The sequence below is a fragment of the Lathamus discolor genome, chromosome 5 (assembly GCF_037157495.1).
Source record: "Lathamus discolor isolate bLatDis1 chromosome 5, bLatDis1.hap1, whole genome shotgun sequence".
Classification (NCBI taxonomy): Eukaryota; Metazoa; Chordata; class Aves; order Psittaciformes; family Psittacidae; genus Lathamus; species Lathamus discolor.
Window position 1 is genome coordinate 107,264,626 of NC_088888.1, and position 16,134 is coordinate 107,280,759.

The 16,134-nt window shown below is 37.2% G+C and overlaps 1 protein-coding gene across 1 annotated transcript; it reads right to left on the bottom strand.

Moving 5' to 3' along the window:
- Positions 1-6,358: 6,358 nt before the first annotated feature.
- On the bottom strand, positions 6,359-15,556 carry LOC136015635 (cysteine-rich venom protein TEL1-like). Its single transcript, XM_065681830.1, has 8 exons — positions 15,452-15,556; positions 12,410-12,471; positions 11,632-11,751; positions 11,060-11,147; positions 10,200-10,345; positions 8,909-9,003; positions 8,054-8,142; positions 6,359-7,096 (listed from the first exon to the last, which is right to left on the bottom strand). The coding sequence occupies exons 2-8, from the start codon at positions 12,467-12,469 to the stop codon at positions 7,086-7,088; spliced, it is 609 nt and encodes a 202-aa protein (XP_065537902.1). The 5' UTR covers positions 12,470-12,471; positions 15,452-15,556; the 3' UTR covers positions 6,359-7,085.
- Positions 15,557-16,134: the final 578 nt, after the last annotated feature.

Here is a 16,134-nt window from a genome sequence, read left to right on the forward strand (position 1 = left end):
AACTTGTGTAAGCCACCCCAGGTAACTTTGCTTCCATGGTGCTATCAGAGCAGAAGTAACAGCAAAATTTATGAAAATATCAACAGAAATTGTTTCATACATCACTGCTGTTAAATAATAATTATAGCACTGTAAATGATAAGCTATAGCCAAAGTGCATTATAGGCAAATTAATAAATATGCTTACAGCAGTGGACAGTCACTACCACTGAAGTTGAAAAGTAAGAGATTTATTCTTGACATGTTAAGGAGACTGCTGGCTTGTAGGCAGGCTGATACCCAGAGTAAAGGATACTTTCAGGCAGATCTGAGAGAAATATAGCTGCTTAAATCCAGTTCTGTGATCCTAACCACCTCTGATAGCTCTTTGCCGTACCAAGGGAAATCTCTAATCCTTATGCATGCTGCTGCATGAAGGGAGTAAGAGGACTAAAACCTTGTTTCCTCTGAAATTGACACAGGCCACTCCTTGCTCAGTCTTTTGTTGTAATATGCATCTAATTTAGAGACACTTACCTCTTGTGTAAGGCACTGAGAGTACAGCCTGGGGAGGATTTTGAGTGCCATGGCTGAATTTCAGGGTGTAAACCATCAGGTTCTGGAGCATTTCTTGGACCAATTGAGGACACAGATGAGCTTTAGCCTTCATAAGATCTGAATGTGCTTCCTCTGAATATAAACCTCTTGGTTTCTTTTACGGCTGCAAAATGATAAAATGATCATCTAATAAGATGTAAAACTATTTGTAGATTATTCAGTTCCCTTTAAAATTTGTCTTATCTTTCTTACCTGAACAGCAAGCTAATGCAGCAAAGCAGGTAGACACTCCTGTAAAGTCAGGAATTCCATCTGAAAATGGCATAGAAAGAGTTAGAAGAATGTTCATTACTTTGTTGTATAACACTTATCTAAAAAGCTTATCTGTGGGTAAATGAGAATTTATAAAAAAAAGAGAATTAATAGTAATTATCTCTGTACAAGTAGAAAAAGCACCTTTCTGCTCAGATGATTAATATTTGGAATGCAATAGTCAATTTTTTATGGTCATGATAAAGTCCGTTATGATTTTTATGATGCCTTTACTCTTCCAGAACAGAATAAAAACCTATCTGATACAGACTGTAGACAGTCTGGTACTAGATATAGCATAGTAAACATTGGATGATGACTCAGCCTCGGAGGAATCCTGTTTGATAAAAGTCAATCTTACATATGATAGGTTAAAAGTTAGACAAATAGTACGGACAGACAAACCAGCACTGGCAGGAATTAACAGGATGGGAAAAGAAACCCCAAATATTTCTTGGTCTTACGTAAGCTTACAAATACAATTACCTTCTCTGGGTTTACATGATTATGTGAGAGAGCTTCTAGCTGAAGTTACATGCTCATGAAAAAATGCAGGGAAAAAACATGCTAAAAATCAGTACATTTTTCTAATGTAGCAATCAAAATTGGAAGTGTGAAAAGTGTAAATGCAACTTCATTATGGTCTTATACTCCCAGTCTTTGAACACTCACTGTAGCTTCTTAGTTGTATTCAGTTAGGTATAGCTAAGGAATGGGCAGTTTTATCTAGCATGCAATTTCACCTACGTGTGACATGCATTTCAAAAGGCCAAGCTGTCTGTCCCTTCAACTTAGGTCTTCCTTCAAGACTGTATTTGATACTATGGAATTTTCTGTATTTTCATCAATGCATTTGTGTGTGCTTTCATAGCAGGACATTGGTAGTGAACTCAGAGCCTACATTTCTTGGCTTCCTCAAACGTTAACATGTTTAGTGTGAAAAAGGGGAAAAAAAAGTTGCTAGATACATTGAAAATAGTGTACAGGATGTTAAATTCCATTTGTATGTTTTAAAATATTAAAATTTGTGAACTGTATTATCTAATAATGATGCCTCTTGCTATAAGTGTGGGTTTGCTTTTACAATATGTGCCAGGCAGCGGTTTGCTGAAAGCTGTCAAGCAGATTGAAAAATAGAGCTCCCTCTTCAAACTTCCAGAAAGTATGGAAAGATATTCACTGAAGGCATTATGTTATCAAAAGTCATTTTTCAATATTTTAGATTAATTTATGAGATCTGTTGTTTTGTGGTGCATGCTTTCAAATATATATTTGTATTAAGCCCACATGATTGATTACTAGCTCTGTCTTTAAAAATGTTGTGGAGTTTGCCTCTTGGATGCTATTTGGAAATAAATAAATAAATAGATACGAGCAAAATTAAATGGGGGAAAAAACCAAACCTACGCATGAGAAAACAGTATCGAAAAGAGACAGCATAGGGTCATTTTTCTCCTGCTTGATTACAGCATATACTATTTGGAAGTTATAACAGGACTTGGCAACTTTTGGATGCATTGCCATTTTCTTAAAATTTACTTAAAATTTATATCTGCTATAAAGCTTATTGGGTTGCTAAATGGCGCTGTCCTGCCACATGCCAACTAATGCAAAGCAGTAATTGGTTTAATGAAAGTTAGCTTTGAGATGATGATTTTATTTAGAAATGAAAAATCCTGCTTGTGGGTTTTTTTTTTTAGATGGACACACTTTGTTTCTTTCAACTCCCTTTCACAGAGATCAGAAGCTACTTTCAAGCATATGCAACATCTTTTTCTTGAATTTTGGGAAAGAGCATTTGCATTGTCAGCCAGGAGAGAGAATAAAGTGAGAGGCAATCCACGGTTTCAGTAGGATTTTTCAAACCCACCACACATAACAAGACTTCACCATTTTTCCATCCTCACCGTTGAAACACTGTTGTAACACTTTAAATTGTCAAATCAATCAAGGCTCTAGGCACACATTTAAAAGTGCACTGCATGTTTTTGCTTTGCAAGTTTCAAGAACATTTCTTCAAGTTCTGAAAAGTAAGTGAATCAAGGCTTACAGCATGAGAAAGGTGTAAAGTATATCCGTCTTACAGCTTTCTGAAGGCTGCATACATTCTAGGAATATCCAGAAGTTTCATAACTAATGATGATACATTTTCAAAATGACATGAGAGTTTCTGTTTCAGCACTAAAAGATGTCACGACTGTTGGATATCATATCTGGGGAAAGAGCAAACTCAGTTCTGCCTGTCACAGGATTTTTCTGCCTTCCATTAGAGGATATTATTTTTGCAACAGTGAGAGACAGGATACTACTGTCTTAGCTGAACTGTGCATGTCATCAAGTTTTACTCTTCCTGTTACATTATTGTACAATTCTCACAGTTTCGAAATGAACTAGTTCTAAACTAATTTCTGGTCAGGAATTTGAGCTAGGTAGGTCCATTCCAACTGAATCCTGTTTCCTATCCTACTCTACCCTAGCCTAGCCTATCCTGTTCTAGTCTATGATAAACAAATCTACTCTATGCTAGTCTGTTCTGGTCTATTCTAGTAAATTCTAGTCAATTCTATTCACTTTTCCACAGTAAAGCAGGAATCCATGATATGGGACGTATTTCAGACACTGTCCTACAGCAGCCATCTATCTGCAGGGAGCTCCAACAGAAGTAGGTGAGAAGGAGAAACAGGAAAAAAAAAAACCTTTCCACAGACCCTCCCATGCAGCTCCTTGTCCACTATCTTTGCTAAAGGTAGTAAAGATTTCAAGTGTTACATCTTGAAACATGAAACAGCCCAGGATGAAGGCATGTTTTGATGTGGGGATCCCAGTGTCCACAGGGAGCTGTCAGGCACAAGGCACATTGCCTTGCAATACAGTTTAAAGTATATAGTATTGTCATGGTTTAAGCCAAGGCTGTAAATCAGAACCACGCAGCCCTCATGCTCGCTCCCTGCTCCCTCCTAGAAGGACGTGGAGGAGAATCAAAAGAATGTAATTCCCATGGGTTGAGATAAGAACAGTCCAGTAACTAAGGTATAACACAAACCACTGCAGCTGTCACCAATAATAATAATGATAATGGAAATAACAAAGGAAGAGAATACAATACCACTCGCCGATACCCAGCCTGACTGAGCAGTGAGCCAGCCCTTCTGGGTAACTCCCAGTTACATCCCAGGCATGACGTGCTGTGGTATGGAATACCTCTTTGGCTAGTTTGGGTCAGGTGTCCTGTCTCTGCTTTCTCCCTGCTTCCCCTCCTCCCTGGCAGAGCATGAGTCCTTGGTCAGACTAAACATTTGATCAACAACTAAAAACATCGGTGTTATCAGCGCTGTTCCCTGACTGAAAGTCAAAAAACAGCACTGCACCAGCTACTAAGAAGGAGAAAAATGGCTGCTACTGCTGAACCCAGAACAAGTATAATGGCTTTTAAGTCTTTAACGAGCACTGCCTAGTCACAACATGGCTATTTGATACCAAAGTCAGTCACTAAACCTTTCTCAGGCCCTATAAACAGCAGTAGCTGGACCTCACATAAAGCAATGGTCATAGTCATCTTCCCTCCAAACTATGCTTAAATAAAATAAAATTAAAAAAAATGTTGATGAAGGTCTACTTTTTACATTTTTAGGGCATGTGTCAGGGAAATAGGAGAGCTGATACAATGCCAATATGCAGTACCGCCAACATTTATGAAGAAGGTACTGTAAGCACTAAGTTAAATGATACTTCCTCCAGGGTGAGGAAAACATTCTGTGCCCTACTCATCAAATGAAGTCCTTTTGGAGAAAAAAATACTATAAAATTCCTTGAAGCAAACAGGAGCATATCAATGACTCTGTAGCACAGCACTGGGCATCTTGGTTTTCCTGCTCCCAGAATTGTTTATACCATCATCAGTCTATCAGCTGTTATTACCTCTCCAGATCTTGTCTCTCCCAAGTACCAGTTATTCATTTTTTATTAAACTGTAATAGATTACAATTCTGACATATTTCTTACAACAGAATTGGCTCATAATCTTATATTGTTATAATCTTATATTATTGGTTTATAATCTTCGTTAAAACTAATCTAGAACTGGGACTTGGTTTTGTCCAAGAAAATGCCTTAAATGTTCTTGTGCAAATGGGAATGAGAAAAGTATTCCGTGAAGGTTTTCCATACACTGACAAAAGCTGTCTTCATTCATGATTGTGACTGATGACTGAGGAGGGTCATGGTCATCACCTGCAAGAGCTGTGCAATTAGCTCTGGATGCAGGACCTGGTTGTCTGTGCAGACATCTTACCACATTTGAAAAGGCCTCTGTGCCTACACAGGAGCAACATGGATGTGTGTGTGTGTGTGTTCAACACTGTGTATGTGCCATGTCATTACTTTCATCTGAACCTCATCTCCCTAGTTTGCAAATGTCTTTTGTGGCTTTGCCAAACATGCTAACAAAGCCAAAACAACATCCACTCGTCTGAGTTACTCACTGAAGAAAGTTTGGTTTGGCAAGATCAGTTCATGACGAAACCATGCTAGTGTTTTACACTGCTGATTACTATATGATAGGTAAACAGCTTGCTCCATTATCTTCCTGGATAACTAAATTAAGCTTAGTGACTTTTAGTTCCTTGGGTCTTTGTGGGTGAGATGTGAGTGGCTGATTTTTACCTCATTATGCTACTTCTTTCCTCTTGTGAATGACTAAAAAAACAGTTCTTGTGGTATGGATTACGACAGAAGGAAATAGATTTCTAGACCCATTATTCCTAGTAAATGACTTTTTTTGAGGAGTGTAGGTAACAGGTCTACTTATTTCCTTGCTAACAACACTGGATTAGTTATTGTGTTATCATCATTCTTACTTGAATCAGTGTTAATTATTTAAGAGAGCAGTAATTCATGTTCCCGTGCTCACATCTATGTCCTGGCATTTCTTAAGTTACTAGTAGAGATGTACCCAAATAAGAGGGCAGTATACCATGGAGGAAAAAAGTGGTGGAAATGTGAAAAAAAACCCAACCAAAACAATAAGCACTTTGAATTGTGAAATCAGGTTTCTAGCTTACTACTCATCTTTCATACTGTAAGTAATGCCACCAAAATGAATGAGTCAGAGATGTGTGTTGAAATTGTCACTGAAATGAATGAGTCAGAAATGTGCTGAAATTATTCTGTACCAAAGACTCTGGGACATGGAATCTTAATTATGACAGCAGCTTCCTTAATAAAGGAGGACTAGGATGTGAGACCATTGTATGTGAGACTAAAACAATATTTAGTCCTGTTGTTGACTGCACAGAAAATCACCTGCTTCCCAGAGGTCACAGAAGTGGGTATTGCATGTTATTTATGCTAACTGCCATTTCTCTCTGAAAGAGAGTCTGAAGGAAAGTTTTTTGCCTGACTTCTGGTTTGCCTAGTAAATCTTCAGTTTCTCAAATGAACTGTTTCTGCTTATGCTGCTAAAGAGTTGGGCTCCTTTCAAGACATAATGCCAATAAAGTCACAAAGTTGGTGGAGGTTTAATGAACTTTATTCCATGGTAATAAGAAAGAATGAAAATTATAATGAATTGGTCAGTGAAGAATAAGCAATTTAGTGTCTGATACAGCAAAAGCAGATATTAAAAAAAAAAAAAAAAAAAGCATTAGAAGACACATCTACTTGCTATTGAAAACAAAGTTTCCAAATGCAGGGACCTTCCCTTTGGCTATGTATTATTGTGAAATAAGTTGTTTTCTCAGACAGTGCTTTTTCATTAGAAGGCAGGTTTGGTTACCTGAATTTATGTTGAGTATAATCTTATAAGCAGGATCATTAATTTAAAGGAACTATAGTTTTGTAGTTTGTTTGTTTGTCTGTTTTCTTTTACAGCTGAGCATTATATGGTAGAATGTATGTTCGAGTGTACATTCTAGACATAGACGCAGATTCTAAACTGGATAGTACTAGTGTAAACTAGAAACACTATGCAAACAGAATATACACATACATCCTCCTATAATTTTTTCTCATGTCAGCCACTGGACTAAAGTTAGTCCTTCTGCACATGTGGGAGAGGCAGGATGGATTCTGTTTTTGTGAAAGGAATCACTAAGGAGATCCATGTCCAGGAAGGAAAAATTGAGCCCATTATTTTATTTCAGTTTTGCATTGGCAGGAAGAGGGCAATGAACTTGAAGAAGCTATGGGTACATCCAGGAGACTTTGCAAAGTTAGTTGGAATAAACATCGTCAAAATTTCAAAGCTTGGCTGAAAATGAATTGAAACACAAAATTAATCATAAATAGGAAATGAAAACATTTCTATTCAAAACATTTTTTTCACAAATAATTCTTTCCTCTGTATATTTTTCCTCTTTGTTGCCATTTACTGCACAGAAGCAGCCAAAATCTCTGACCACACTTACAAAAATTCTAAATTTAGCTATCTCAAGAAGATTTCTTACTAAACTTGTAAGATGTTTTGAAGTTTTTTTTTTCCTTTATACTAGAGCCCATGATGAAAAGTAGCTTAATTCCATAACAAAAGATAGAAATTAACTCTTCTATCATGAGACTCAGCCCATATGCTTTTATGGTCTGTTAGAATTCTTGAAACTCAGATTTGCCACTTGCTCTTATCAAGCGTGTTCCTACTGCTATTTGATCAGCCACCATAGTTCAAAGGAGGAAGAAGAAAAAAAGATACAGAAGTACCCTCCTTTCCTGGTATTTCCTAGATTCAAAGATGAGAATTGTATCTCCTGGCTATGGAAAACCATATAAACTGCAGCTGGAAATTTGGAGCTCAGATTTCTGTGCTGTCATTACTATAAAAAAATATTTGACCCCACTTGCAGTCAACACATCTCTTTACGCTAAGAAGTATTCATGAGAGCTTCCATATGGAGACCCAGACATTGTCATCTTTAAAGAAGATATATAGGCCATATAAATATCTTGATCCATGAAGCAGAGGATATATGGATCCCAGTGTACACCAACCAGTGCCTAACATTTGCCTGCCCTTGTAGATTCTTTCTTTGATTTCATTCCACAAGTTGTCTCACCTAGGTAAGACACCTAACCTAGTGAAGTGTAGTTTTGTAATAGCGCTTTTGGCCCTGTATTCAAACAAATAATTAAAAAATATTCATTTGCATAAATTAATTGGTATTTTTTTAAAGCATCAACTTCATCCAAGTCAAATTAAATGCGTAGAACTTACTGCATAATCCATCATCACAAGCATGAGGGCAATCACCACAGGGTTCTCCTTTTTTGTAGGGTGTCTGAATTGAACTTATTAGATTCCCCCTGAAACAACAACATAAGCTATAAAGTCACTATAATATATTTGAGGAGAAAACTTAACTATATGGATACATCCATATACTAATTGTATATACCCATATACCCAATCCTCAGTTTTTCCCCAACAAATTTATATATATATATATATATATATATATATATATATATATATATATATATATATATATATAATGTGAAAAAACACCAGAAGCTGCCCCTGCTTCAGACAGAGCCAGTGCCAACTGCTCCCATGTTGGAGCAGGTCAGAGTGGGAGTGATAGAGTAGCTCAGTGGTCTGTTGGTGGTCAGTCAAGGTCCACCCACCACAAAATATTACAGTGTGAATGTGAAAATTAATTTTAGGTAGTTTATGAAAACGCCGTTTTGCCTTGAAATTCCCACTGCATTTTTTTGGTATTAATTATAGTCTTCACTGTACTGTACATATTGGCATGTCTTTCTGAACCAAGATATCAAGTAGAATGTGGAAAACATTTATTTATTTATTTATTTATTTATTATGATAATCATAATTTTTAGGCAAATGAAGTTTAATCTGAAAATCGGTGTCACTTTTATACATTTTATGCTTTTCCTTCTTTTGATTATTCCTTTGATGAATATCTTTCTGTCTTTTCATATTCCTAATATGGTCTTCAGACCTGTTCCTCAGCTGTGGGTGATCTGCCCTAATACAACTTTCACTATCTATCTCCCAACTAATTTTGATAATGTAATAAGAAGTTCTAGAATCAGAATCAATACGTACATGGGGCAGTACTGGCAGACATAAAAGTATTTGTATGTCCTGTTGGGGCAGAAAGCGACAGCACATCCAATTTGATAAGAATTGTACCAAACCACCTGTAGGTATAAGAATAAAAATCATAAGAGGATTAAAAATATGCATTTTAAAATCAGTTAAGCACAAAATGCATTACAGAAACATTTGCAACTAAGGTAAGTCACTTTATTTACCCTTTATAGTAAAATATAAGTCCCACCTTCCTCAAAAAAACTTTTTTCTCTGCTTTTACTCCTGAACCAAGTAACATTTAAGCTAATATCATAAAAAGGACACAGAACTGCTGGAACAAGTCCAGAGGAGGGCCACGAGGATGATCAGGGGACTGGAACACCTCCCGTATGAAGACAGGCTGAGAAAGTTGGGGCTGTTCAGCCTGGAGAAGAGAAGGCTGCGTGGAGCCCTCATAGCAGCCTTCCAGTATCTGAAGGGGGCCTATAAGGATAATGGGGAAGGACTCTTCATTAGTGATAGTAGTGATAGGACAACGGGTAATGGATTAAAACTTAAACAGGGGAAGTTTAGATTGGATATACGGAGGGAGTTCTTTCCTGTAAGGGTGGTGAGGCACTGCAATGGGTTGCCCAAGGAAGTTGTGAATGCTCCATCACTGGAGGTTTTCAAGGCCAGGTTCAGACAGAGACTTGGGTGACATGGTTTAGTGTGAGGTGTCCCTGCCCATGGCAGGGGTGTTGGAACCAGATGATCTTAAGGTTCTTTCCAACCCTAACTATTCTATGATTCTATAAGTTAAAATGATTAATAATTTATCACACATACATATCATAAGCTTGAGTTAAGCTGTCTCATTTATAAATGTTTTCATTTTGTATTCTGTGTTTCATGAGCGTGAAAAGATGAGGTTATCAGGAGCCATTGTCCAAGAAATTCTCTGAGTCAATGGAACTCTGTAGAATGTAACAAACCTATTTATGTTTCCTTCTTGATATTTTCATAACTCTATTCTTCCAGTGTCTGAACAATTTTCAGAGGTTGAACAAACAAGTTTCTTCCCTTTGTTTCTTCCTGAAGTTTTGAAACATCAGTATCTTTAATCTTTACTCCATAAAGACATTTAGCCCATTGTTTTCTATTTAACTCTGTTACTTTAAAAGTTTTCACCTTGTTTTGTCAGAATAACTCTCATATGATCATTGTACTTGTTCCGTTTAATGATAATGAGAGGCTGAAAGTTGTTTAGCTAACATAGAAACATTTATATATTCTTCCTGAAATATAAAATACTGGCACCCACCTGAGTGTAATGGCCAATCACAGCACCTTGTGTTTTTGCTCCAATTCCGTATTCAAAATTTTCCTCCTCATTGTACCAGGACTGAATAACATCTGACCATGAGAAAGGGCCAGTTGACATGAAGAGATTTTCCCCACATTGTACATCTGAAAAGAGAAATGTACCAAAAAATGCAAAAAACAACATGTGTGAGAAACAGACAGCAAAGAAAGTATGGTTTCTATAGAAATTCTCATCCCAGATGGGACAACAGTGTGTTTTGTTTTTTTCCAGTTCAGTGACATCACCCTTTGTCAGTACTGGAGTTGTCACTTGACCAGTTTGCAGCATGGGCAGCCTGTTTGGCTGGTAGTTGTTGACAGACCTTCTGCATGTCTGTAGACAACACCTGCATATGTACACCACAGATTCATGACTGTAATTCTGTTGTTTGCAAATTTGGATCTTCACTTTTTGAACCTTCCTTCCCAGATAGTTTCATCCAGCACATGAAAGTTGGTTTCTGCTATAAACTGGTTCTAGAATCTCTTTTTTCTGATAGATACTTTGAGAGATGATGTTTTCTTGCTATATTTTTTTTTCACCCACTGAAGAAACTGGGATATACCTCTGTAAAACTGATGCAGATGGAATGAGAATAGGATTGAATATTTCTCACTTACTGGATAGATTTATATCTAGAATTTTGCCTTTGTCCCATGCACCAAAAAAATCACATTGCATACAAATGGCGTCTCCACATAAAACAACAACAACAACAACAACAACAACAACAAAAAACAACAAAAAACCCAACCCCCTGAAACTGGTCATATCAGTAATACATGAGGTATTATTCAGTTAGCACACGTTTCACTTACTGGTTTTCCTCATGCTAGCGGGACTGTGTGTTAAAGTACATTCATTGGCCCAGTTTTGGGCATTCTTTGCAGCTGGAGCATTCCATTCCTTAATGAAAGAAGGAAATATTAGTCATTCAGACACACGTCAATTAATAATCCTTATGAATGAACAACATTTGGAAATTACACTTCAAATCAGGAAAAAACATATATAAAATCATTTTCTTCCCTTTTTTGGGGTGTAGGAACAAAGTTACTATGCATCCAGGAGAACAGAATCCGTGAAGACTGATGAAGAACACATCAGAATCAATCAGCAATGCTTTGGCTCCTCCTTTTCCTTTTTTTTTTAATTCTTTTTTTTCCAAAAAGAAAGAGACATTGTTGTTCATACATCACAAAATTTTCCAGACTTTTTTTTCCACCTGCCCAACTTTATGTTTCTTTTGGTGATGGCCACGCTCAAACCTTAATAAAGCTCTGGAGACTGAATTTGTGGCTAAATAAAAAAAATGTGACCTTGCATACAGTCCTGTATTTCTCATAGAGTCCATTATGCATTAAAAACAGATTTACAGCACACAACTTACCATCTTCAACATGTTGCTGGCAGTTGGTTTTACTCCTCTCCTGAGGGTATTGTGTGTGTCAACAATAAGGTTTTGCTGATCCATTCTGTTAGTTGACAGAGCATCGAAATCTTCAGGTTCCTAAATTGAAAGAATATGTTATGTTTCCCTTTTTCATTTGAATGTAACTAAATCCTGTATCCTGTCTAGGAAATACTAAAATGCCAACATATTAATATCAATCAACGACATGATCCCTGTGATGGAGGAAGTACTGTGATATGCTTTGCCTCCTAAGCATCTTGAGGGGTGCTTCCATGTGCAGTAGCACTTTCAGTGGTTCCACAACATAGAGCTTCCTGTGTCATATCTGTCAGCCTTCTGTGGATGGCTGAGATATCCTGGAACACCTCTTCAATTTAGGCTACTGTATCAGACTTGGCAGGGGGGTTGAAACTAAGTGATCTTTAAAGTCCCTTCCAACCCAAACCATTCTGTGATTCTATGATCTCTGTGAGGTCCAAACTACTAGATCTGCGTATTGGAGATTCTGGGAAACAGAGTCATCTCTGACCCGAGTCGTAAGCAACACTGAGTCTATAGATTCCTTAGTGTGTAAGCGTGGAACCAGTCTACTGCTTTGAAATTAAACAGACTTTGAGGATTAATGTTTTCCAGATCCTAGATATCTCATTACTCTTTCTGCATATGATAGTGTGCAAAGGAAAAGCCATATTCTGTCAGACCACAAGTACCCAGGTCCCATCTAAATTTTCTGAGTACGAAGTGTGCATCCTACCTCTGCAGTGGACAGAGGCACCACAACTGTGAGACACAGGAACACCACCGGCAGAATCATCTCTGAAAAGTGGAGAATGAGGATTTAATTGTTTGTTTTTTTTTTTACTGAGCTTTCATTTCTCTCAGTACATAATGCATCTTTCTATGTATTTCCTGGCTTATACTTAAGTAACAAGGTAAGTTTTCTTTCTTTCCTCCTTCTCTCCTCCTCCCAATTTTAGAAGTAAACCAATAGTTATTTCCCCCTCTGAATATCCAAATTTTTATAAACCAAATGCTTTCTATGTCTCATACTTCCTGCTATAATCCTGGCCAAATACCATCACCTGAATTCACAGTGTATTAGTGAGGACCTTTGTACTTCCCTTCCCATAGGAAGCCTTCTGCTTATTGCCATACTGTGGAACAGCTGGGGTGAGATGCTGCTTTTAGCTTGCTTTAATCTGAAATGCCCCCTACTCCCCATTGCCCGCTTTGACTGGTCTGAGTTGGTTGAAAGGGGATTTAAACTCCCAACCTATGTGCAGATCTCTACACTTAGGTGTCTGAGTTAGGATTTAAAACCCTTACTTAATGACCACCGCTGTGAAGCCTTGCATGCGAGCTGGTGCAGAACTGGCTGGACCAGAACTGGGCCAGCTCTGGCTTCCTGGGAAAGACTTGTTTCAGAAAGCATTTTTTGGTGGTTTTTTTTTTTTTGTTGTTGTTGTTGTTTTCTTTTGGTTGGTTGGTTGTTTTTTTTTTTTTTATTTATTATTATTTATTTTTTTACAACAGCTCTTGATTATGTTACAGGTAGTGTGAAATGACACCAGAAATGAGAACCCTCTCTCATTAAAGAAGCAACTACCAGACCCTGGACTCTACTTGCTTAGGAGCCTCAAGATGCCATTCCAAATCACTATAGTGATCCAGGAGGTAATGCAGGTAATTTAAAAGTTCAGGTGTCTGATTGCAATCAGACATAAGAGTTATATTCAGGTTGTTTCTGCTTAGCTACCTTGGGCAGGCAAGCAGGTGACTAGAGTGGAGTTTACTTATTTTGGCATTATTCCCAGCCTCCCACTCCAAGGGAGTTTATGTGCATGTTACCACAGTGGTATATTATTAGCTTAACTTCTTATTTGGTTTTGAGGGGGCTGCAGGTTTTAACTTTAATTTGCTCTTGGGGAAAGGCCAATAAGATTTGTTGATCTATTCATACTCAGCAGAACCCCTTTACCTCGAGGCAACTATTTTATATAAAACACAAGGTGCTCTGGCTCTTCAAGAACATGTGAGTAAGAAAAAATTCCTTTTTTTTCAAATGGTACAACAAGGCCCATTTTCCTCACCAGCTTTTTTACATTTCACTGGAGGTGACTTACAGTCCCTGTCTTGTAGGCGAAGATGTTACTCCAGCTCTACTAAAGAACAAAGAGTGGAAGTGGACTGTGGCTATGGGCAGTTGTAGCTCAGAGGCAAAAAAAATGGACAGACTGGCCACATCTGTACAATTATACTCCCACAGCCACAAAATAGGGTGGCTTATTCCAAGTACTTGTAGTTGAGGAAAGATCTAGTTAGTTTGGAGGAAAAACATACTGATAATTAGCAGTATAAGTCATTGATTTTCTGTTCCAGATATTGATTTATGTCTCTTATGTTTAATTTTGACATCACCTGCGCCTCTTTGAAGTGCTTCAGGATTACAGAAGTTTTTTTCTAACTTTTCTACCTCTTATTTCTCAAAGCAGCTACAAAACTTTGCAATGTATATGACCTAGTGTTTAGCAACAAAAGATTATACTCCCAATAACACGAAAAACTATTATTTTAACTTTATTTCTGACTAGAAAGTAAAAGGAGTTGGGGGTTATTTTTAGCTGTACTCAAGTTACAAACAAAACTGTGTCTTCTGAGTGTGAAATGTGAGGATATGCAAATAGAAAACAACCTTTTTTGATCTTAAAGTGCATAAAACCAAATTGTTTCAAAAGAGAAACAACTTTTCATTGAAATTGTGAAGCTTTCTGTTTTGCAAAATCAAATGAAGACGCTGACTTAAAGACATGGGCAAAGTATTCATTCACTGTAATATTTTCTATGAATTAACTTTCAATTAAATATAATTGGTAATTTAATACATGATACAAGTTTCAAAATGCCATTGAAATGCTTTTTAAGATCTAGCGGGTTTCCTGCTCCAAGATATTAACATACTTTTGGCAATCCCACTGATTTCAACCAAATGCTTATAGTTTATGAGATGTAAATTTAATTGCTCTGCATTAATTTCTAGGCACTGGTCCTAAAATCAATCTCCCTGTCCCCCTCCCTTGTTCCCCCTCAATCAAACATAAATCAGGACATGTGCCAAGTCTTACTGACTTTCCTGCAACTCCATCTGTGTACAGGGATCTGCCACTGAAAGATGGTGCTTTAGCATCCCTAGTTTGTATGAGTTTAGCAAACTTGTGTGAATACGTTTTTCCCATCTCTCCTCCTAAAAAAAAAGGTGTGTCCTAAATGGTTCATGCAATTCAATACTTATTACAAAACAACATCCTCATTATTTTTTATTATCCTTGAAAAAGACCTGGAATGGAATAATACTAGCTGCTATTTCATTTGTACAATATTATTGCACAAAGTCCTACTTAACAATCACCTTGTATATTAGTGGTAAATTGCACAGGGTGCTAATTTCCTCACCCTGAAGATAAATTGTGATAGCTACATAAAGCAAAAGAATATACTGAACTGAATATATATCCAATTGAACAGTTTGGTCTGTCTCTTTCATATAATCTGCCTAACTAATTTCTTGCACACAGGTGTTTTTTAGTCTGTTTTTCATTATTCATAAATTTTCTCTCTTTTTCTTTTTTTTTTTTTTTTCAGGTTGTATTACACTACTGCCTATGTAGTCCTTATTTTTCAATAAATAAAATCCTCTTTCTGTGACTGTCTTAAATTGTTCAAGAAGTCATCTGACAATAGGTTGCATTTTAACACATGAAAAGAACTGTGTTACTTTAAGCAAACCGATCAATCCTACCTTTTTGTTTCCTGGAAGATCAGAGGTTTCTTCCGTCCTTCTTCAGGTAGTTGTGGAAGTGACTGGGGCTCTTCACTGGAGGGAGATTTATACCTCTTCTGTTTCCTGATAGGACAAGGTGACTCAGCGTCACAGGTATTATAGAATTCAAATAATGACCAGATAGAACTGTGCATTGTCAAGTGCACAGTCTTGCAAGAAGGTTGTGTTCCGTTTTTTATTTCCTCTTACCTCTTGTACTGGAAGAGGTGAAATACTCTGAAATGAGTTTGGTATGTAATGCTCCTTGTATGTGAAATTTGCAGTCAATGTGAATGACAGGTACAAAGGCTCTGTGCTAATGATTGACGCACCCAATTATAGTAAGACTTGATCTTAATCTCCAGCAATGCAAATAAACTCAGCTGGCTACTGAGGTGCCTCCACATTGATATTGTTGCAAACAAGATGGAATCTTGCTTATAGACTTTTCCATGAGGGTAAAAGAATGTATTGGGCCAAGCTCCTGTTCATGCTATGGCTTCTTTACATCAAGCCTACAATGTAAAAGTCAAAGAAGGAGACAAGGATATTTCTGTCATTGATACTTTTACCCAGTAGTGGATAAAGATTAAGAGATTATTGTCCACACCATTAGAGCACATATTTGTTTTGGCATTTCTGGGTATATGGGATAAGATGAG

What these genes read in the sequence shown, in the direction of transcription:
- LOC136015635 (XM_065681830.1), bottom strand. Translation starts at nt 12,469, where the DNA reads ATGATTCTGCCGGTGGTGTTCCTGTGTCTCACAGTTGTGGTGCCTCTG. An exon ending in CCAGCAACATGTTGAAGATG is followed by an intron (nt 11,148 to 11,631) that starts GTAAGTTGTGTG and finishes TCTTTCATTAAG; the next exon opens with GAATGGAATGCTCCAGCTGC. An exon ending in CGCTAGCATGAGGAAAACCA is followed by an intron (nt 10,346 to 11,059) that starts GTAAGTGAAACG and finishes TTCTCTTTTCAG; the next exon opens with ATGTACAATGTGGGGAAAAT.